Source organism: Chenopodium album, chromosome 5 (genome assembly GCF_948465745.1).
Source record: "Chenopodium album chromosome 5, dcCheAlbu1.1, whole genome shotgun sequence".
In the NCBI taxonomy this organism is placed as follows: domain Eukaryota; kingdom Viridiplantae; phylum Streptophyta; class Magnoliopsida; order Caryophyllales; family Amaranthaceae; genus Chenopodium; species Chenopodium album.
Window position 1 is genome coordinate 11,809,299 of NC_137838.1, and position 22,999 is coordinate 11,832,297.

Genomic DNA, 22,999 nt, shown 5'->3' on the forward strand with positions numbered 1-22,999 from the left:
TAGAATTGGCTAGTTTAGGCTAGTGTGAGAATAACCTTACCGAATGTACGAAACCAAAAGTCTAGGATTGTGGTAAGAAGGTGTCGCCCATATCGAAGGAATTTGAACCCCGAAAGGTAGTAATTGATCCCATATTGTTCCCAAAAGTGAGGTTGTAATATTTTCAAGCCTACTACATTTTGAATGAGTGGCAAGGATCCTCTTTGATTTAGTACCTAGATCGACAACTTGAGTCCCAACTCCCAAGATCGCAGCCTAAACTACTCTTAGTGATTGATGAAGGTTGTTATGTATTGTTTATTCACAAAAAAATTAAGGCATATCATTCTTGTTTTCTTAGTTCAATTTTTAATTTATTGTAATTAGTAGTTAGTGATGTAAATGTTCAAGTTTGAAAAAAAAAAAAAAAAAAAAAAAAAAAAAAAAGAAAGAAAGAAAGAAAGAAAAAAAAAAAAAAAAAAAAAAAAGAAGGGAAAGAAAAGAAGTGATGAATAGCCATCACCCTAGCAATTAAACAAGCTTGGGGGTGCGTTTTTATTTCAAGTTTATTCATATTTTGTAATTTGGGTCAAAGTTAGAAACCTCTTTAGGTTTTCTCTTAGTGCTATATACCTTAGCTTGACTTTAATTGCAAAGCACTTCTAGTTTTCTCTATGCCTTAACTTGTGTCGTAATCCTTGAGTTTTGTAATGTTAGTAGAGTAGTTGAAGCCATAGTCGGTGGAGGGAGTTGGTTCACAAGCATATGGAGAGGGTACTTATCATTGAGATGTCGAGTGTTCTAAACCTTCTTTTGTCTATTTTTCTTCCGGCTCCTTCGAGGAGTCATGAGACACTACCATTAGGGGGAATTTGAACTTTGTGTTGGGGACGCGGTAAGATTGGTTGAATGGACCAAAGTTGAGTACATTCGGGAAGGTTAGCTAGGCCTTGGCTAGTCATGACCGTGGTTGATCTTAGGCATATACCTCATGCTCGAGTTTTATTGCTTAAGGATTCTTTTATCTTTACATGTGCTTTTCTTTGAGCGGATTAATCTATTGGTTTCTTTTGCGCCAAGTGAATTGCTTAGGGACAAGCAATTGGCTAGTTTGGGGGAATTTGATAAGTGTTTTATTTGTCCACTTATCATGGTATTTTTAGCACAATTTTGTTGTCATTTTCCCCTCTTTATCCCCCTTTCCGACTCCTTTTTGTGTATGATTACAACTTTTGGCTTCCCCGTTCCTTTTTATGTGTGTGTTCGTGTTTGTAGATGCAAGGAGAAATTGGTCACATAGCATGAACATGAAGAACTATATTGGAAGCAAAGCACAAGAGGAGAGGGCGTGCAGCCTGTTAGGAGCGGGCGCTCCTGCCTGAACTGCCACATTCTGCCTCCCCTGCACTTTTAGGAGCGGGCGTGCACCTATATAGGAGCGGGCGCTCCTCCCTGTTTTCCTACAAACTGCCTCAAATTGCTGCAGGAGGAGAGGGCGCGCAAGATCCAGGAGAGGGCGCTCCAGCCTGAGGAGCGGGCGCTCCTCTATGTAGGAGAGGGCGCTCCTACATGCAGACCCGACTTTTTGGGCGGATTTTACAATGTTATTTCGGGGTGTATAAATACGACCCTTGGCTTCAGTTTTCTGCATCTTCTTCCTTGGAGAAGATCACCTTCTTCCCTTTAGTCTTCTTAGGCCCTTAACTCTCTAAACTCTTATTAATTAGCTTAGTTTCTCTCAAACTCTATCATTGAAGTAGATTAATTGAAGTTTGTATTCTTCCTTTCAACATTTTCTCAACCTTGAAGCTTCATTAGTAATCTCTTTCCTCTATCCCTTACTCTTTAATTTCAGTTTTTATTTACTTTGAATTGTTAATTTCTCTCTTAATCTTGGTTAATTGTTGTTGCATGTTCAATCTACTTTGTTCTTACTACTCTCTTCAATTTGTTAGATTAATTTTGAACTTAGATATTGTTGTTAGAATGTTCTTCACCATGTTTAGTGACTAGTTTCTTAACTAGGGGTTGGGTGAAGACCCAACCAAGCCATGGGTTAATTGATGTTTGTGTTTGCATGTTCATTTTGGGTTGATGATTGATTGTTAAAGAATTGGTTAATTGCATGTGTAATTGGATGGCCACTTATTGCTCATGTATTCACTTCTATGCTTGCATTGAAAGATGAGGTCTAGTTGTGAGTCATTTCTTGTATGATTATGCTAAATTCCTCTTGATTACGGTACCTCGTTTGGATGATGTAATAGTCTTAGTTGCGGTAATTAGGAGAGAAATCCCAATTATTTGTGCCTTAGTACTAAGCTATCTCGAACCGATCGAAAGACAAACCCGAGTTAGTAGTCTACTTCCCATCGTTAAAACTTGGTTGGCCTATCTTGTTAGTCGAGTTTAGTTTAGGAATGCTTAGTGTTGTAGTTTCGAGAGAAGTGACCCTTTTCTTGTATGATTAGACCGAATTTCTATCTTGATTACGGTACCTCGTTTGGATGATGTAGTAGTCTTAGTTGCGGTAATTAGGTGAGAAATCCCAATTATTTGTGCCTTAGTACTATCTCGAACCGATCGAAAGACAAACCCGAGTTAGTAGTCTACTTCCTATTGTTAAGACTTGGTTGGCCTATCTTGCTAGTTGAGTTTGGTTTAAGAATGCTTAGTGTGGTGACTTCAAAAGAAGACAATGTTGAGTGCCCTCTCTATCATCCAATTTGTGTACATGCTTGCCTATTGTTTTGATCCATTGGTTTGGTTGGTGTCTATTCCCATTTCCCCCCTAGTGTTTGTCTCCATATAGTAGTTATTTAATCAAACCTCCAATTTGTGACCGAACTAGATTGCAACCGTTTCATACTCTCGGTGTACTCATACCCATTCCCTGTGGATACGATCCTCTACTTGCCCTAGACTTGTCTTAGGTTAGTTTAGGTAGAAATAGTGTTTGGCTTGAGGGTGATCGTCCAACGACCGAATATCCCTCTACCAAAATGTCAACCCATGGCTTGGTTGGGTCTTCACCCAACCCCTAGCTAATTAACTACTCACTAAACATGGTGAAGAACATTCTAACAACAATATCTAAATTCAAAATTAATCTAACAAATTGAAGAGAGTAGTAAGAACAAAGTAGATTGAACATGCAACAACAATTAACCAAGATTAAGAGAGAAATTAACAATTCAAAGTAAATAAAAACTGAAATTAAAGAGTAAGGGATAGAGGAAAGAGATTACTAATGAAGCTTCAAGGTTGAGAAAATGTTGAAAGGAAGAATACAAACTTCAATTAATCTACTTCAATGATAGAGTTTGAGAGAAACTAAGCTAATTAATAAGAGTTTAGAGAGTTAAGGGCCTAAGAAGACTAAAGGGAAGAAGGTGATCTTCTCCAAGGAAGAAGATGCAGAAAACTGAAGCCAAGGGTCGTATTTATACACCCCGAAATAACATTGTAAAATCCGCCCAAAAAGTCGGGTCTGCATGTAGGAGCGCCCGCTCCTACATAGAGGAGCGCCCGCTCCTCAGGCTGGAGCGCCCTCTCCTGGATCTTGCGCGCCCTCTCCTCCTGCAGCAATTTGAGGCAGTTTGTAGGAAAACAGGGAGGAGCGCCCGCTCCTATATAGGTGCACGCCCGCTCCTAAAAGTGCAGGGGAGGCAGAATGTGGCAGTTCAGGCAGGAGCGCCCGCTCCTAACAGGCTGCACGCCCTCTCCTCTTGTGCTTTGCTTCCAATATAGTTCTTCATGTTCATGCTATGTGACCAATTTCTCCTTGCATCTACAAACACGAACACACACATAAAAAGGAACGGGGAAGCCAAAAGTTGTAATCATACACAAAAAGGAGTCGGAAAGGGGGATAAAGAGGGGAAAATGACAACAAAATTGTGCTAAAAATACCATGATAAGTGGACAAATAAAACACTTATCAAATGTATGCTTAATATCTGCTACATTTATCATGTACGAGCTTGATATGTTAAATCCTTGAAATGTCTCAAGTATATGTTTTCCTATGACATGACATGTTAGTTTTGCTCGTTCATAGGATTTGTTCTTGCTTTCTAAGCTTTATTCTGCTAGTAAAGTTGATGAGTTCATCATCTAAGGTGTATTGGATTAAAGCTTAAACTAGTTGTGTATCATCTTGGTTTTACTTTCTTGATCGAAAGTTGTATGTAGATGTTTGTTGTGTGGTTTATATATTCATGTAGTGGTGAATGGAAAATTCCTGAACCATATGGATAAACCTGATTGACTAGTTGTGAAAAGAAGCATGTTAACGCGAGTTGTGCACTCTCTTTGAGTCTGATATGTTTGAGAAGAGTATATCTTGCCTTGCTATTAGAAATCCATCTGTTGTAAGTATCTTTCAAATGGATTTGAAAGGTGGTTGATTGGAAATGGGCTAAAGGTAAGATACTATGCTGTTAGGATTTACTCTATAAGTTTGGTGCTGACCAACTCTTATGACTGACCTGGTTTGTTCTAAGCTTGTCTGATTTGCAGTAAGGTTGCTTAAGCTTTCTAGCATGATTGATTGTAAATCAAGGGTGTGTATTTTAAAATGCATGCACATGTGACAACTTAGAAGATGAGGTATTTTTTGCTCACGATGTTATATCCTTTGTGATATGTATGATGAGTGGGGGTTAGATTTGAGTACTCGAACTTGTTATGTTAAGTTTTTCTTGGCATGTGAGTTGAACTTCTTGATGCATGTGTGATGTTACTATGGTTTGCATTGATAGAATTCATTTGCTAGAATGATCATAAGTTGTTAACTTCACATGCATGTTGTTAATTGAGATAAAGATGTATGTGTGTCTCTAAGCCAAGAGACAAGTACAAGATAATGTGATAAGCAGAATGGTTCTAGGCAGTATGCCAATGAACTAATAAAGGTACACATCAATCTCATTATTGTGATGTAGAGAAAGTGGCTTGGTAAATTATATTTATCATCTCTAAGCCAGAGTTATTTTTCATGATTTGGCCTTGATGTTTGATTCAAATGTGCTAATGTTTTGCAATCTAAATGATGAACAAACTATTCTTGACGTGTAGTGGTTTTGTTGTAAACTATATTGTTCATTCTGTTTGTCAAGAGAATATTACTCGATTATTGTTTGAGTTTCAAATAGTACAGGGATGGAGGTTAAAGTGAGAAAGTTTCTCAAGTACCTATCCAGTAAATTCTAAGAGACAATGATTGAATGAACAACGATGGTTAGTTGAACCTCTTCAGTGTATGGTTTTTACATGATGAAGGGTGATGCCCTATTTCGAGTGCACTGCAAAACAAATTGTTGTACACTATCCATTATGAAGCAAAGGTTCATTAGATTGGATGACATGGTCAAGAAGGTGATTGTTGCAAAAATTAATCTCTGGAAGTTTGTCCATTGTGGGGGTAAGTTGATCCTCATGTTCTCTACATTATTTTTCACAAGTGTCTATGTATGTTGTCAGGAACTACAGATGTAGTGACAAAGTTAGACAGATCTTGTGGAGCTGATACTCATGTTAGAGTACGTGAAAGCAAAGAAGAATCAAGCAGGTCCTTATACTAGGATGAAGCACAGGTAAGTGCTTGATTGTCTAAGAGAATGTATTTAAGATCCTGTGGGGTATTTTAAATTATTCTAGTGACGAAGTTTAAAAAATTGAGTCTACGTCCTGAAGTGATCTGGCTTGATAACCCTCTAATTTATATGGTTATGAGATGCTTTGGTAGACTTGTTGCTTGATGTTTGCAGGTTGAGCTTTAAGTGCTCTTAATGTGTCCATATCCCAGATTGGGTGGTCAATTGTGATAGCTTACATGGACACACCGAAGTATTTTAATTTATTGAACTTTTGTTATGAATGGGTCTGGAGCCTTGCTTTGGTTAACTCATTGCTGGATTTACACCATATATGTTTATTGAATCTATAACTCTTTTTATGGTCTGTTGACCAGGTAGATAGATTCAGTAAGGTTGAGCGTGGCTCTTAATGTCATTTGTCCAGTTATTCTTTGAGCAGGGATTGATAATGGTTCTTAAGTGGATTTAAGACCGTTAGCCCAGTGGCTCTTAGAGTAGGATTGATAATGACACCGAAGGTGGAAGGTTGAGCATTGCTTGCTCTTAATACTACTAGCCCAGTTGCTTGAGAGGTGGGAACGATAGTGATTCTTAAATAAATTAGAATCACTAGCCCTGATACTTCTCGAGTAGGGAACGATAGTGGTACCGAATGACTGAGGTTGGGAATGTCCCTTAATGCATCTAGCCTAAGAGCTCATTGAGCAGTGGATTGATAGATGCACCGTCGAGTTGATAGGGTTGAACTTTTCGTTCTTAATGTTCTTATTCCATTGCACAGAAAAATCTTGGGTTTGCAAGGTGCTTGAATGTGTTTTAAGCCTGCAAGGAAAGACCCTAGATGTGCTGGGAATGTGTATTTTATACACAGACGGAACACCTACGTGAGTACGAGGGGTGGCCTCCTTCAAGGGAAAATTGTGGTGTAGTTTTCCTGAAGTACTCATGAGAGCCCAAGCTGTAGGCCAAGATTGGCGGAGTTGCTTAAGCTCTAAAGTCAAGGTATGTGTATTCAAGGTCCCTTCCTCGCTCCTAGGAGTTCAAATCTTAGGATACTCACTAGGGAAGTGTTGAAAACCTTGTGCACTAATGTGTTAGTTCAAACCTTTGGTTACTAGCATTTAAGTACTAAGACTTTCATTTACTGTTCAGATTTCATGTTGAAGATCCGCTCGCATTAGTGGGGGATTGTTGGAAATAGTATTGCAAACGGATGACTCGCGCCCGATCGGGCGGAGGTGGTCAAGGAAAAATAGGGAACTCTCGCGCCCGATTGGGCGGGCTTTGCCCGACCGGGCGGCGGACTCGAGTTTTTGACGAGCCCAATCGGCCGGCTTCGCCCGATGGCTCGCCCGGAATGGGGATTTCAGATCGCTCGACCGGGCACGACACTACGTTTGGAGAAGCTCGATCTCGGCCCGATCGGGCGGCAGCTCGCCCGATCGGGCCCGCCTTTTTCCTAGGTCGGTTTGCTTACGTGTTTCTTTTTTCCAAGACTCATATAAATACGAGTTTTACTTTTTCATGACATTATTCACTTTTCTAGCCGAAAACACAAACCTACCTTTTGAGATCTGAACAGTTCTTGAGCAATTCCACTCTTCGAGTTCGGGTGCACGGATTACGGAGAGAGTTGCGTTAAACTTGGGGGGCGTGCGTCACTAGGAAACTTGTACCGGTGGTGGCGTATTTCGCTTCTAAGGCAGTGAATTTTGTTCCACGGCGCGACTGTGAGTTTGAGATCTTCAATCAAGTATTTTCCCTTTCATCTTCTCTATTTTGTATTGGAATCAACAGGTATTTTACCAACAGTAAGTATGAGAATAAAGTCAAATTAAAGAGATAAGATATTATTTGATACCACATTACTGATTTTTCTCAAGTATATATTAAGATACAGACGACTACACTCAATATACACTTTTAAATACATTACGAAAGTACATATACTTTTTTAAAAAAAAATAAAATAAATTCTTTGTATGATACCCAATTTAATCCAATCATAAATAAGCACCATTTCGATTTAAGTGTTATTCTAGTAAAGTAAGCTTTTAAAACGACATGTCAAATTAAAGAAATAGCTAATTTGTTTCTTCAATTGAAAGTGATTCCAATTGATATATATTTAAAAAAAAAAAAACATATTATGGCAGGATAGTTAACAATCAAAGTTCCTTTTAATTTATTTAATTGCTTGCACTTTAGATACATACAAGCTAAATCATAATAAACCATTCTTAATGCATATTGTTAGATAGATGCATGTGTAAAGCTTTTGACTTAGCTTCAAATACTCTATGTTATATTTGACCCGATATTTTAGGAATATACTACTTGTATTAATTAAATCATGCAACATTCGCGGCCGTATACATCTATAAAAGCACTTGTTTTGTTTAGTATTTGGATATAACTCTACAAATTCAACCCTCCCATACTATAGCAATGGCTCCATCCAAGATCTTTTATCTCGGGTGCTTAGTTTTGGTGTTGGCCATCGCGGTAGAGGCAGCAAGTACTCCTCCAGGAATCGCTAAAAATCCTTCAAGAGCATCATGTAACAAAAAAGAGTACAAGATGTGCTATAACCTAGAGCATGTTTGCCCTAAATTTTGTCCTGATAGTTGTGAAGTTGATTGTGCATCTTGCAAGCCTATTTGTTCTTCTACTCCTTCAAGTGATGAGCATAAATCATCTTCTGGATCATCATCTTCTTCATCATCTTCAACCTCATCCTCATCATCATCTGCATCTTCGGCTGCAGCTGCTGCTGCAGCAGCAGCTGCCGCCGCTGCATCATCATCAGCCTCTTCATCAGCTTCTTCTGCTGCTTCATCTGCCTCTTCATCAGCTTCCTCTGCTGCTTCATCTGCCGCAGGAGGATCCTCTTCATCTTCTTCCTCCCCCTCTTCATCAGGAGGATCACCGCAAAACTCTCATCATTCGTCCTCTCACAATTCTTCATCAACCCCATCAAACTATTACCCAACACCTTCAACACCATCTCCTAAGCCATCAACCCCACCTACTCCAAAACCATCAACTCCAACAAAACCATCTCCTTCTACCCCTAATACTCCAACTACTCCTTCAACACCTTCATCTCCTCCTACTTCTAATGTCGACTCTAGAAAGAGAGCTAAGTGTAGAAACAAGAACTATGGACAATGTTATAATCAAGTACATGTCTGCCCAGCTAACTGCCCTACTTCATGTCAAGTTGATTGTGTCACTTGCAAGCCCGTTTGTAGTAAGTCTTACTTTCTATATACATTTTACTAAAATGGTTACACTTAACTTTACCTAGCCTTTTGTGATAACATTTTAATCTTTGACTAAATATCATCACTCGTAAAAATTACGAATTTTAAACACATGAATCAGTGTAAAGTAAAATATCAAACTGTTTTAATTTTTAGTGATACATACTTCGTAATTAATAATATTTATTATAGATCATCAAGGTTAATGTGCATCAAAAACCGTGAAAAAAAAAGTGACTATTTATTTTTAGTAAAATGAATGAAGATAGTATTTCTTAGCTTTGTAGTAATTTGGTAAATACATATTGGCACAATTAACACAAAATTTTAAATTAAAACTCATATATAATGTTACATACATTACTATTGTCCTTAATTAGTATCAATTATCAAATATTAAATAAGTTTTAAATTGAAAATTCAAGTTAAATTAGAATGTCCACTAATTCTTTGTTTTTGTATGTTATAGACTGTGATTATCCAGGAGCAGTATGTCAAGACTGTTAGATTATAGATTATGGAAATAATCTTTTGTAATTATCTTGCATATATTTAGTGTATATCTTTCCTAGTTTAGCGTAGCTTAACCTAGACGCCTAATCTTGTATATATACTAATCTTTGATGAATGAGAAGCCTACGGCAAATATTCACATATTCTCTCATGGTATCACGAGTCTAGGTTTCTTTCCTGAAATCCCTAATTCTCTCATCTTCCGCACTTCTCTTCTCTCTTCTCCATGGCCGAATCAAGCAAGATTCATCCTGCTACTTTGGTGAACAACATCAAGTCTTGTATTCCCATCACTCTCGATTATGAGGGCAAGCAATTTAACACTTGGTCGACTCTTTTCCAACTTCATTGCCGTGCGAATTTGGTCATCGAGCATATAATTCCACCTCCGGTGAATTCCTCGGCCAAGCAAACCGAAGCCACCCCTGCTGAACAAGCATTCCATCAACGTCTTGACGACATCGTTCGACAATGGATTTATAATACCATCTCTCCTGACCTTATGAATTCAATTATTGATAAAGATGACTCGGCGTTAGATGCGTGGAAACGGTTGGAGGAATTTTTCCTCAATAACAAGTCTGCTAGGGCTTTGCAACTTGATGCTCAATTTACAAATACTCGGCTGGAGCAATTTGATGGCGTCAAGGCATATTGCACTCATCTTAAGTCTCTCGCGGACAGCTTGAAAAACGTTGGAGATCAAGTCTCCGATAATCGTATGGCGCTGCAACTCTTGAAGGGTTTAACAGAGGAATACAAGCCCTTTCGAACCTCTGTTCGTCATATGACTCCTCTGCCTTCCTTTGATTCTCTACGATCCATGCTCGAACTTGAAGAGCAAGGTAATGCTACCGATATTGCCCTTGACACCAACGAAGAGGCACATCTTTCTCATGCCAATTCCACGGGTCAGCAGGGTCAAGGGGATCTCTCGCAGAATTCTGCTTCTCGCGGGCAGCCTCGTCAAGGTGGCCGGAAAAACAAAGGGAAGGGTGGAAAAGGGAAGGGTGGTGGCGCCCCCGCCGCCGCAAACCGGAGCAACCACCAGCAGCCGCCGCAGAACCAGCAGCGCTGGTCCGGTCAGCCCCAGCAGCAGCAGCAGGGCACGCCACAGCAAGCTCCCTGGCTGCTGCCCCCTCCTTGGGCCTATTGGAACCAAAACTCTTGGGCCGTGCCTCCGTGTCCCTACCCCTCTCAGGGACCAGCCCAGCAGCAATGGTCAGCACGGTCTCCTCAGCCCGGAGTTCTTGGGCCACGTCCTCAAGCATATTATGTCACCAATCCGCCTTCTTCTATGGGTTATGCGCCTACCAATATTGAGCAAGCAATGCATACATTGTCTATTCCCGATCCGAATTACTACATGGACACGGGTGCTACGTCTCACATGACAAATTCCCAAGGTAAATTGTCTTCGTATGTTCAATTAAATAATAGCATTCATAATTCTATTATTGTTGGTGATGGTAGCAAAATTCCAATTAAAGGTTATGGTCACGAATCTCTTAATAAAAACACACTCCAACTCAAAAATGTCCTTCATGTCCCAAAGCTTATCAAAAATCTTATTTCTGTTCGAAAATTCACTACTGACAATAGTGTTTCCATAGAGTTTGATCCTTTTGGGTTTTCTGTGAAGGATTTGCAGACGGGGAGCAAAATAGTGAGATGTGATAGCAGTGGCGATCTTTACCCTTTCCTCTCGGATCGTCAAGTCCTTTCTTATTCCTCTCCATCAGTTTTTGCAGTTGTCTCTCCGAGTGTGTGGCATTCCCGTTTAGGCCATCCGGGAAATGCAATTATAGGTTCTTTGCGTAGTAGTAAATTGATCAAATGTAATAAGGCTCATATTGATGTTTGTCACTCTTGTCCTATGGGAAAATTAATAAAATTGCCTTTTTATAATTCTCAATCTCATACTACTATGCCCTTTGACATTGTTCATAGTGATTTATGGACTTCTCCCGTGTCTAGTTCTCTTGGGCACAAATACTATGTTCTTTTTCTTGATGATTACACAAACTTCTTGTGGACCTTTCCAATTGCATCAAAGTCTCAAGTTTTTCCCTTGTTTCTTCGAATTAGAACCTATATTCGTACTCAATTTGAACGGGAAATAAAAGCTTTCCAATGTGACAATGGAACCGAGTTTAAAAATGATCCCTTTATTAAATTTGGTCACCAACATGGAATGGTTTTTCGATTATCCTGTCCATATTCTTCCCCTCAAAATGGCAAATCCGAACGTAAAATTAAGACTATTAATAATATCGTTCGCACTCTTCTTTGTCATGCCTCTATGCCTCCCTCTTTTTGGCATCACGCTTTAGAAATGGCTACCTATTTACATAACATCTTACCAACTAAAATTCTTGATTATAAGTCTCCCACTCAACTGTTGTATCAAAAACACCCCGACTATTCTCATCTTAGGGTGTTCGGTTGTCTTTGTTATCCTCTTTTCTCTTCTACTCAAATTAACAAGCTTCAACCGCGCTCTACTCCTTGTGTCTTTCTTGGGTATCCAAGTAATCATAGAGGTTATAAGTGTTACGATATTTCGAGTCGGAAAATAATTATTTCAAGGAATGTTTGGTTTGATGAATCGGTTTTTCCATTTTCTGAAATTCATACTCCTAGACCACACACCTATGATTTCTTAGGTGCTGATTTAGGAGCTCATCCGTTGCTCCCTCACATTCATGATGCTAGCATCGCACCTCCCCCTATTAGCACGCACCAAGCTCCTCCGTCCGCCCCTACGAGCGCCCAGCAGCCTGTGGCTTCGCCACATTCTGCTATCCCCGCCGGGTCACCAGCGGGCGCCACCGTGGGTGCCGACAGAGCTGCTAGTGCACGCTCTTCTCCTTCCCAGCCTACCCCGCAGCTTCACACACCCGCGCCCGCAGGAACTGCCCAGCAGCCACTGCCAGGCCGCGGGTTGTTCCCTGCGCCCGCAGGAACTGCCCAGCAGCTTCTGCCAGGCCGCGGGTTGTTTCCTGCGCCCGCAGAAGCTGCCCAGCACTACGGGCAGCCTTCTACCGCCCCTACCCACTCCTCATCTCACTCTTCTACTCCCTCCTCTCCTCCTCATCAACATCCCATGGTTACTCGTAGTAAACATGGCATTGTCAAGCCCAATCCTAAGTACCGAGATCAAACCCATCACACCTCTACCTCCATATCACCTATTCCAAAGAATCCGGTTCATGCTCTTCGTGACCATAATTGGAAAATTGCTATGCAGGAAGAATATGATGCTCTTATTGACAATGGTACATGGAAATTAGTTCCACGTCCGCCGAATGTGAACGTAATTCGGTCTTTGTGGATTTTTCGGCATAAGACCAAGTCTGATGGGTCTTTTGAACGACATAAGGCTCGTCTTGTTGGTGATGGTAAAACTCAAAGGGAAGGAATTGATTGTGATGAAACTTTTAGTCCGGTTGTTAAACCGGCTACTATTAGGGTGGTTCTTAGCATTGCCTTGGCTAAGTCTTGGCAAATTCATCAGTTGGATGTGAAAAATGCTTTCTTACATGGTCATTTGAATGAGACAGTTTACATGTATCAACCTATGGGATTCAAGGATCCTGCCAAACCTGATCATGTATGCTTATTGGAGAAGTCACTTTATGGTCTGAAACAGGCACCCCGGGCGTGGTACAAACGTTTTGCAGATTTTGTGGCTACAATTGGTTTTGCTAATAGCAAATCTGATACGTCATTGTTCATCTATCGCCATGGTAATGATATAGCTTATCTCCTTCTATATGTTGATGATATTGTGCTTACTGCTTCCTCGGATTCTCTCCGACGACATATTATTTCTCGACTCAGCTCTGAATTTGCTATGAAAGATTTGGGTCCCCTGAGTTACTTTTTGGGTATTGCTGTTACTCGAGGTAAAAATGGTTTATTTTTATCTCAAAAGAAGTATGCGCAGGAAATTTTAGAGAAAGCAGGTATGGCAAATTGCAAGCCTTCGTCTACTCCTGTTGACTCTAAAGGGAAGTTGAGCACTAAGGAGGGTGCTCCTTATGATGATCCTACTTCTTATCGGCGCCTATGTGGTGCTTTGCAGTACTTGACTTTCACTCGACCCGATATCTCTTATGCGGTTCAGCAAGTATGCTTGTTTATGCACTCTCCCCGTGTTGAGCACATGGATGCGTTGAAACGCATTCTTCGCTATATTAAGGGTACGACAGATTTTGGTTTACAACTGCATAAATCTCCAGTATCTTCTCTTGTGTCATACACGGATGCAGATTGGGGCGGGTGTCCGGACACTCGTCGTTCTACGTCAGGGTATTGTGTGTACCTTGGTGATAATCTGATTTCATGGTCTTCGAAACGCCAACCTACTTTGTCTAAATCCAGTTGTGAAGCTGAATACAGAGGGGTTGCAAATGTGGTTTCTGAGTCCTGCTGGATTCGGAATTTGTTGCTAGAGCTATTTCTTCCTATTCAGAAAGCAACATTGGTTTATTGTGACAATGTTAGTGCGATTTATCTCTCTAGTAATCCGGTGCAACATCAACGCACTAAACACATTGAAATGGACATTCACTTTGTTCGTGAGAAGGTTCAACGCGGCGAAGTTCGTGTCCTACATGTTCCGTCCCGTTACCAGATTGCAGACATTTTCACTAAAGGTCTGCCTAAGGTTTTATTTGATGATTTTCGGGACAGTCTCAGCGTTCGTCGTCCTACCGTTTCGACTGCGGGGGTGTGTTAGATTATAGATTATGGAAATAATCTTTTGTAATTATCTTGCATATATTTAGTGTATATCTTTCCTAGTTTAGCGTAGCTTAACCTAGACGCCTAATCTTGTATATATACTAATCTTTGATGAATGAGAAGCCTACGGCAAATATTCACATATTCTCTCAAAGACCCTCGATTCATAGGAGGAGATGGTATCACCTTCTACTTCCACGGCAAGAAGGATCAACAATTTTGCCTTGTGAGCGACCCCAACCTCCACATCAACGCACACTTCATAGGAAAAAGAAATGAAAACATGGGTCGCGATTTTACTTGGGTTCAATCCATTGGAATCATGTTTGATAACCACCGTCTCTTCTTAGGTGCAAGGAAAACCTCTACATGGGACGATGCCATTGACCGCCTTTCATTAGACTTTGATGGAGAACAAATATTCCTAGAAGAAACCCTAGGGTCTCAATGGTCATCCACCTCTATGCCACAAGTTACAATAACTAGGGCAAGTGAAACCAATGATATTGTGGTCGAAATCCAAGGTAAACTCAAGATCAAGGCTAAGGTTGTACCTATTACCGATGAAGAATCTAGGGTACACAACTATGGAATTACTAATGAGGATCGATTTGCTCATCTTGATCTCGGGTTTAAGTTTTACTCTTTGACCGGAAAGGTTGATGGTGTACTAGGAAAAACTTATAGGGATGATTATGTGAGTCGAGTGAATATGAGAGCATCCATGCCGGTTATGGGAGGCGAAAGAGAGTTCGCAAGTAGTAGCATTTTTGCCACGGATTGTTTGGCTTCGAGGTTCGTTGGTAGTCAAGAAGAGACTTCATTGGAGACCATGGATCTTGCTAGCATGAATTGTGCTAGTGGGATGAATGGGCGTGGTGTAGTTTGTAAGAGGTAATTATTAACTTAAAATGTATTCATTTCATGAATATTTATAAGTAAAACTTTTATTTACTTATACAAATCAATAAAATTTATACACAAGGTTGAAAGCCTTAAGGATTATTCAAATTTTTTATATGTAATTTTGTATTATTTGTAATAAGAATCTTCAATTTGCATTGTAAGATGACTATACAAGTATAATGAAACACTAATATTAAGTTTTTCCTTGATGACCCTTCTAATCCTTTTTAATTGTCTTTTGTGTATTTTTTCGCAATTTTAATGTACACATATCATCAATATGCATCTTTAACTACTATAATATGCATTACAAGTAATGTTTCTTAAAAAAAAAATGATAAATCTAACAAGATCTCATATATAGTACTCGTAAATGTTTTCTTGTATTTATAAAAGAATCTGCATTGTAACTCTACTTGATCAAATTGAAGATTTCAAATTAGACAAACAAAAATGCCAAGAAAGCGAGGGAATAGATGAACATGTATGTTGTTTAATTTGTAGATCTTGACTATTAATCAACAATTTTCTTCTCAAGATAATGCATGTCATCCACGATGAGTTCTTAGAGGTGATAAACAAATCATATAAAAAGATTTAAAACATGTCAACTTTGTAAACAACTAATATGTTAAGTTACTCAGCTCACATAATCAGCAATTATAATGGATATGATTGTGTGTATCATAATTGTTATATAATCCTCAACATGTGTGATGTGCCATAAGATATGATTCAAGTTTAATGAATTGGATCAAGTTATTGTAAGTTATTCCTTGTTATAAAAGGTATAATATTTCAATAAGTCACAAATTTTGAGATAGGTTGGATTAATTTAAGATCATAAGATTACAGGTTGGATTAAAAATTATACAATCACACTATCGTGTCAAGTTGGATTATGTCAATTAGACAACGAACCATGCCATCTCAAATGAATTCTACTCCGTACAAATTAAATGAAAGACGTTCAATGTCGTCCTGGATGGGAAAATATATTTCACCCACGCACTATGACTTAGCTTGATCGTCTTGCATTGGTATAGATTTAACATAATATAAATTTGCAGTCAGGGTAAGGGAAAACTTGATCATACAAAATAAGAATTACAAGTATATCTTAATGTTCATATGAACAAATCTACAAAAAAGAGAGTTGAGAGGCAATAAAAGATAGAATGATGACATATATAAAACCTTATAAAGGAAATTTTGGTAGGAGATTTTGGAAGAATTAAGCCTTTTTCCGAGGCTTGACGCATCAAAAGTAAATATCAATTAATCGATATATATACGTCGCTTATTTATTTATTTTATTTTATTGAAGAAATATATACGTCACCTTAATTGAAATAAAGATATATAATTAAAAGTTTGTTGTAAACATTTTTTTAATTATTTTTTTTATTTTTGAAATAAAGATATACGTCACCTTAGTTGAAATAAAGATATGTTTTTAAGATCCTGTTTTGGGTGATCTTGTTTCCTTCTTTAATTTGTGCATGCAGAAATCTTATTTATCCTACTTTTTTAAAAAAAAATTTGTTTATTTTATAGTAGTTTGTATTTATTATTGTTTACTTTTGTCAATACTTGATTAAGTGTTTATTTCAAAACAAAAAAAAATCGATTAACATTTACTTAATTTCAGTTCAGTTCAGCTCTAATCAATTCAATTTATTTCACTGCATCTCCAATCAGTTCAGTTCAACTCCCAATTTCCCTCTCTCAGAAAATATTCATTTCAGCTCAGTTCAACTTCAATCAGTTTAGATCAGTTCAATTCAATTCAGTTCAGTGAATGTGAACAAGGCCAAAGTGGCATAAAATTAGGTATACATAAACAAAGATACACCAAAACATGAACCATAGCAATACGTATAGTACTCTTGTCAATATCAACTTTTAAAGATACAAATCATATAATCTTTTATTCAATTAATGCCATCACAAAGATAAATGATCAATAATTTTCAACTATTGATTGTGCTAGATATGAAAAACTAATTACGTATTAACTATATAATAGAATGATGACCTACACTACTTAAATTAACCAAAACTTAAAAACAGTTATTAGGGTGACTTGAACCAAAGATACTTCCAACAGTATTAATACAAGTTCTTCCAGCTGGTTTGTTTCTATAGGTAAGATGCACGTCATTGAGTTTGATGTTTGTACAATGGTATTTTGAACTACAATCAAATTTCACACCAATTGGTGTCCTTGATGTTCCATGAATATCTTGATATGTTATATCACTGATTCTTACTCCTGAAACCTGGTCAATTATAAGTATGCAATGTAACAATTAGTGTAAATAGAGGATATGAATTTTTATTTTATTTTTTTGAATAGATAAGAATGGTCAATTAATTACTAAGAAGTTTAAGTTTTAATGAATGAATAAGAAAAAAAATGATGTTGTTTTCTTACCTTTCCGGGGCAACCCCTCTCATTTGGACAATAATTTTGGTTAATGATGATTGGATTTTGAGCATTCACCATTGTAAGATGTTGAAAGACAACATGTCTCACAAACCCATTGCTTGGCCTTCCCCATGATTTAATCCTTACTCCATTTTCGGTGCCAACAAATGTACAACTCTTGACTGTTACATTCACTACTCCAGGTTCATTTAGCTCCTTACCTAAACTCCCGATGCTGAAATTCAATGAAACATATGTTTAAGCTTTGCATGTAATTTAATTTTATTAGCACACCATTGCTTTTAGTTATTATATTATTTGGACAACAAAATCACTATAGTTAGAAATGACTCTTAATAAATACCTAATTCCATGACCGGGACCACAAGCAATATTTTCAATCCACAAGTTACTAGTCCCGGCTCCAATTGATATACAATCATCTCCTGTGCCTATTTTTGTGTTCATGATTGTCACTCCAGTCGAGTGTTGAACATGAATTCCGTCGGTGTTAGGGCTTGCACCAGAGGCTGAGACTTGCACACCTTCAGCTTTTACTTCCTTACAACCATCAAAATCAATATGATACAATTGGCTATTCAATGACGTTAATCCATTCACCACGATGTTCATTGAATTTGAAAATCGAATTGTCTGTACAAATATAGAAGAAATTAGATAATAAATTATTGTCCAACATTAAGAATATAATGTACTCTAACAAATAATATAACATCCGTGATACATTAGGTACAACAAGTGTGTTAATAACATGTTAACATCATCTTAATATAGTGGTTAACATGTACATAGTTTATTAAAGCTTTGATCAGCTATTTAAATTAACAAATTAATTTTCAATTTATTATGTGTTTTTATTTTGATTTTATATAATTGATCATGTATGTCATAGATAATTATATTAAGGTTGAAAAATAAAATTTACTTACGGTAGCTCCCGGGGGACAAGTCTTCCCGGACCTCTTACAAGCCCACAAACCAGCACCTTGTCCATCAAACACCCCGCCGAAGATAGAAACTCCGGTAACATCATCAAAAGAGAACCAAGTACCGGCATTTCCGAGCACTCGAAAGTCAGCCGGGGCCACCAAGGTACCTCTAATGACAAAGCTTATAGCCTTGTTCTTGCAATTCCTCCCATTAAATACTAAGGCTTTGTTAACCAAATACCTTCCTTGTGGTACAAGAATTGTGGAAGGGTTTCTTGACTCACACGCAATTTTCCATGCAGACTTAAAGGCCCTTGATGAGTCTGTTAACCCGTATGATTTTGCACCTAGGCTCACCAAGTTAATATTGGTTGCTGCTACGAGTTGTCGATTTACGATGAAGAATAAGGTGAAGAGAACAAATGTAAGTACATGTGTTAAGGATGATGTTACTTTGGTTTCCATTTTCTTTTTCTTAACTAGAAAAAGATATATATAGAAATGTTGTATGTGGAAAAGAGAAGGAAGTTAGGTTGTTGAGGATGAAAGATATTAAGGAAAGGTAGAGGGTATTTATAGGTTTTAATTTGTACAATAGGTCATAAATTTATACTTTATTTGTACGTAACATGCATGCAATTATAATACAGTGGAATTATTATTATTATTATTATTATTATTATTATTATTATTATTATTATTATTATTATTATTATTATTATTATTATTATTATTATTAAAATTACAAATTGGAAGACAATATTATACCCCCTTCCAATGAAACCTCGCATGGTTCCCTATTCTATGATTGGTTTATGTTAACTATTTGCCGTATTTGTGGTAGAGATATGCATGGTTATTGGATGTTGTAATATGTTTTTAAATTAACGTTGTATTTTTTTAAATTTTTTTTTTTTTAGGCAAAAGCGAGCAATTTTATTATATAGAGTCAATTTCCACCAAAGTAGTAAGGCTTTGGGGAAAAGAGTTTAAACAAACACGCTCAGTTGAGATACTCGTATCCCATCTAGCGACACTATGAGCCACAGTATTTTCCGCTCGCTTAACATGATTACAAGAAAAGTAATTAACTGAATGGCATGCACAACAACGCTTTTTTGTGCGCCGGTCATAATGTACAGTCGTTTATAAAAAAAAAATTAAAAAAAATACAGTGCACTTACAGATTACCCTGAAGTCCCCAACTATATTGACAGGATAATCCCTTATTATTTTTATTTTGCAACCCTTAAATAACAAAATAGCTCCTATAACCGTGATAGAGTACATATTTCTGGGCCTCAACCATCAGCTTAAACTTTTGGTTGAGTTGGTCCTTTAACATGGTATCGGAGCCAGTGTGATACTAAAGGTCACGGGTCCAAATCTCATCCACCCCTCCTTCATAGTGGAATTAATTCGCACCAGGTATGGGTGGGCATGTGTTATATTCCTGGGTAGTGGTTATACATAAATGTACAATTGAATTGTCTTTCATTATTTGTATTGAATTAATTAACGCTTTATGAATTAAAAAAAATGTAAAAGAACATTCAATATTTTTTTGAATATCCTAGTAATTTACACTTATCTCCAATATTTGTCTTTTCAAAGCACCTTTATATTTATTTCTCCCTCAATAAGTATCATATCGAGATAATCTAACAAAATCACACATGATTATATATATTTATATACAAATTTTTGTATGTGGCTAGCCACATGGTGCGACAAGGGTTACTTGTAGGGTGTTACCGGTTTTGTCAGGGTTACTTGTAGGTGCTATTTGTATTTTGGGGTTACTTGTATGGGTGTTACTGGTTTTGGTCGGGGTTACTTGTAGGGTGTTACTGGTTTTGTCAGGGGTTACTTGTAGGTGTTACTTGTATTATGGGCCGGGGTTACTTGTATGGGTGTTACTGGTTTTGGTCGGGGTTACTTGTAGGGTGTTACTGGTTTTGTCATGGGTTACTTATAGGTGTTACTTGTATTCTAGGGTTACTTGTATGGGTGTTACTGGTTTTGATCAGGGATTACTTGTAGGGTATTACTGGTTTGGTATGAGATTTTTGTCTGGAGTTACTCAGAATACAAGTAACCCTACGATATAAGTAACCTCATAATACAAGTAACATCCTGCAAGTAACCCATACAAATAACCCCAGAATACAAGTAACACCCTACAAGTAACCCCAGAATACAAGTAATCCTAAAATACAAGTAATCCGTGCCGCACCATGTGGCGTGCCGCACTGAAAAACCTATATTTGTGTATATTAACCATTTTTTATGATCAAAATATTGTCTTCAGGCCTCATTAGCTCAAACTAACTAAGAATTTCAAAAGGAACAAACAGATTATATTGCGACTTTATTGGGATTGGTATGCATATGTATGGGTCCATAAGTTAAGGCATCGAGCTATATCTCAGGTTTTTGACCTAGCTAGTTATTTTTCGTTCAAAAATGATTTTTTACATTTTGTACTATGTTTGAACTTTGAAGTAATAAATTGAAGATTGCAATTTTGATTGAAACAACAAAGCATGGTATATGTAAGAGTACATATCATGGAGATACTTTAGAAAAATATCTTTATAATGGCCAGTCACATTTTATGCAAGTGTGTGTTTGAGAGCTTAGCTTTGTCCAAGACTCCAAGATAATATTTTCCTAGGCCATAATACTTTGTAGATTAAAAGATATCAATTCAAATATCTATTGATAACAATACTTCGTATTATAATGTGGACATTAATATCTACAATATTTTTTGTTCCCGGCCCATCTTGTGTGTGGCTGGTCACACCGTGTGACCGCTTGTTATAGAATAAAGTAACCCCTATTACATTGACCATGTTAGGAAATAAGGGTGTAATTATGTTTGATTAATGCGGAACAAGTCAATAAAATTAAGAACGAAAAAACAATAAAGAAGCTAAACAAACAACACAAGGATTTACGTGGTTCAGTCAAAATAGACCTACATCCACGGGTGGGGGATTCAAGAGCTTCTTCACTATAATGGAGAAAGAAACAAGAGAATAATACAAGGAGCCCTAAATCTAATGGCTCAAAAAAGGTATGATCTAATTGATCAACTAAAGGGTACTTTTATAACACAAGGAAACCCTAATAAAACCCTAAGATTGTTCCCCAAGTATACTCAAATAGCTGTCATAGAAAAGATATAATTTTAGGAAATATTCCGTTAATTATCCTAAAATAACCTAACTACCGAGCTATAGCTCGGTAGCTAGATCATACCCGCCGCAAGTCCTCATAGGGTCGAGCTATAGCTCACTCACATAGAGCTATAGCTCGCAGCCTCGTTGCAAATTTCCAGCTTCGTCAGGTTTTCGTAAAACGGTCATAACTTTCTCGTTTCTTATCGGAATCGGACATATGACCTATCGTTGGAGAGCTCTTGAACCAAGATATCACCTCCAACTTGAATCACCTCAAAATCAGTTGTAGTTTGAGAGATATAAGCGTTCAAAGTCAGCCCTACTAGATTTCAAGTCACAATTTAAATTAACAGATCAAGGACCTGTTCTCATTTACTGAACTGAGCTGAACTGAATTGTTTATTAGAGAAGGAAATTAGGAACTGAAGTGAAATGAAATGAAATGAAATGATTTGAAGAGAACAGACCCCCAATTTTCCTGTAATGCTGAACAAGTAGCCCCTTTAATACTGACTGAGTAACTCTTATAATATTAACGAAGTAACCCATTTAACACTGAACAAGTAATCCCTACAGCACTAACAAAAAAATCCCCAACAATAACTGGTCACACGGTGTGGCCAGCCACATATAAGAATTTGTGATTTTTTTTTTAAAAAAAAAAAAGTTAATCCAATATAAAACAATAATAAAAAAATTCGAGAGTTATCAAACTAAAATTAAAATTACATAAATAAATGAAACTGAAAATTGGATGAATTAAAAAAATGTTGATGATACTATTTATACCAAAAATAAAGAAATACACTTTTTAACTTTCCCCATTTTTAGATGAAATATTCCGCCATTTTCGCGTTGCGTATGAGGGGTCTCATGCCATATTTACTCTTTAAGCTCAACGGGCTCTCATATGAGGGGGTGTGATAGAGTATATAAACCAACTATAAGCTTCAACCATTAGCTTAAATTTTTGGCCCTTTAACACATTGAATGAACCAATAAGCTAAAATAACTAAACTTTTTTGTTAATTGTCAAGTGATCCAATTAAGCACATTATCATGTCATTATCATTAATTTAGAGTAAATTGTACTTCTCTCCGTTGCTATATGACGATAAATATTGAGTGAAAAACACAAAAGAAGTTGATCAAATCGCCCATTTGAGCAAATTGAAACAAAAGGAATTTGAGATGCAACATACAGTAAGAATGATGACATAATAATACCACAAAAAAAGGAAGAAGAGTTGGAGGTTTTGGGGGTGATAAAGCCCTTTTCTAAGGCTTGCGGCTCACTACACATAAAAACAATATTTACTTTCTTTAGCTGTTTCTTTATAGTTACAATATTTTTATTTTCATGCTTGCTGACACATGATAATCGTTAATATCTTTAACTCCCAATAAGTTAAAATTA

General features: G+C 37.4%; 2 protein-coding genes across 2 annotated transcripts; one reads left to right on the forward strand and one right to left on the reverse strand.

Moving 5' to 3' along the window:
* The first annotated feature begins 8,027 nt into the window (after positions 1–8,027).
* Positions 8,028–15,205, forward strand: LOC145632590 (uncharacterized). The gene is made up of 4 exons (XM_081684945.1): positions 8,028–8,259; positions 8,347–8,832; positions 9,315–9,347; positions 14,263–15,205. Exons 1-4 carry the CDS (start codon positions 8,028–8,030, stop codon positions 15,003–15,005), a joined length of 1,494 nt encoding a protein of 497 aa, XP_081541071.1. The 3' UTR covers positions 15,006–15,205.
* A 1,635-nt stretch (positions 15,206–16,840) lies between these two features.
* LOC145630445 (polygalacturonase-like) lies at positions 16,841–18,920 on the reverse strand. Its single transcript, XM_081682700.1, has 4 exons — positions 18,395–18,920; positions 17,809–18,098; positions 17,451–17,679; positions 16,841–17,295 (listed from the first exon to the last, which is right to left on the reverse strand). Exons 1-4 carry the CDS (start codon positions 18,857–18,859, stop codon positions 17,077–17,079), a joined length of 1,203 nt encoding a protein of 400 aa, XP_081538826.1. The 5' UTR covers positions 18,860–18,920; the 3' UTR covers positions 16,841–17,076.
* Between the last annotated feature and the right edge of the window lie 4,079 nt (positions 18,921–22,999).

Excerpts from the sequence above, each read along its gene's own strand:
- LOC145632590 (XM_081684945.1), top strand. The coding sequence starts at position 8,028 with ATGGCTCCATCCAAGATCTTTTATCTCGGGTGCTTAGTTTTGGTGTTG. Across the intron at positions 8,260-8,346 it reads TTGTTCTTCTACTCCTTCAA|CTGCTGCTGCAGCAGCAGCT; the intron begins GTGATGAGCATA and ends CTTCGGCTGCAG. Across the intron at positions 9,348-14,262 it reads AGGAGCAGTATGTCAAGACT|ACCCTCGATTCATAGGAGGA; the intron begins GTTAGATTATAG and ends ATTCTCTCAAAG.
- LOC145630445 (XM_081682700.1), bottom strand. The coding sequence starts at position 18,859 with ATGGAAACCAAAGTAACATCATCCTTAACACATGTACTTACATTTGTT. Across the intron at positions 18,099-18,394 it reads CTTGTCCCCCGGGAGCTACC|ACAATTCGATTTTCAAATTC; the intron begins GTAAGTAAATTT and ends ATATTTGTACAG. Across the intron at positions 17,680-17,808 it reads GGTCCCGGTCATGGAATTAG|CATCGGGAGTTTAGGTAAGG; the intron begins GTATTTATTAAG and ends ATTGAATTTCAG.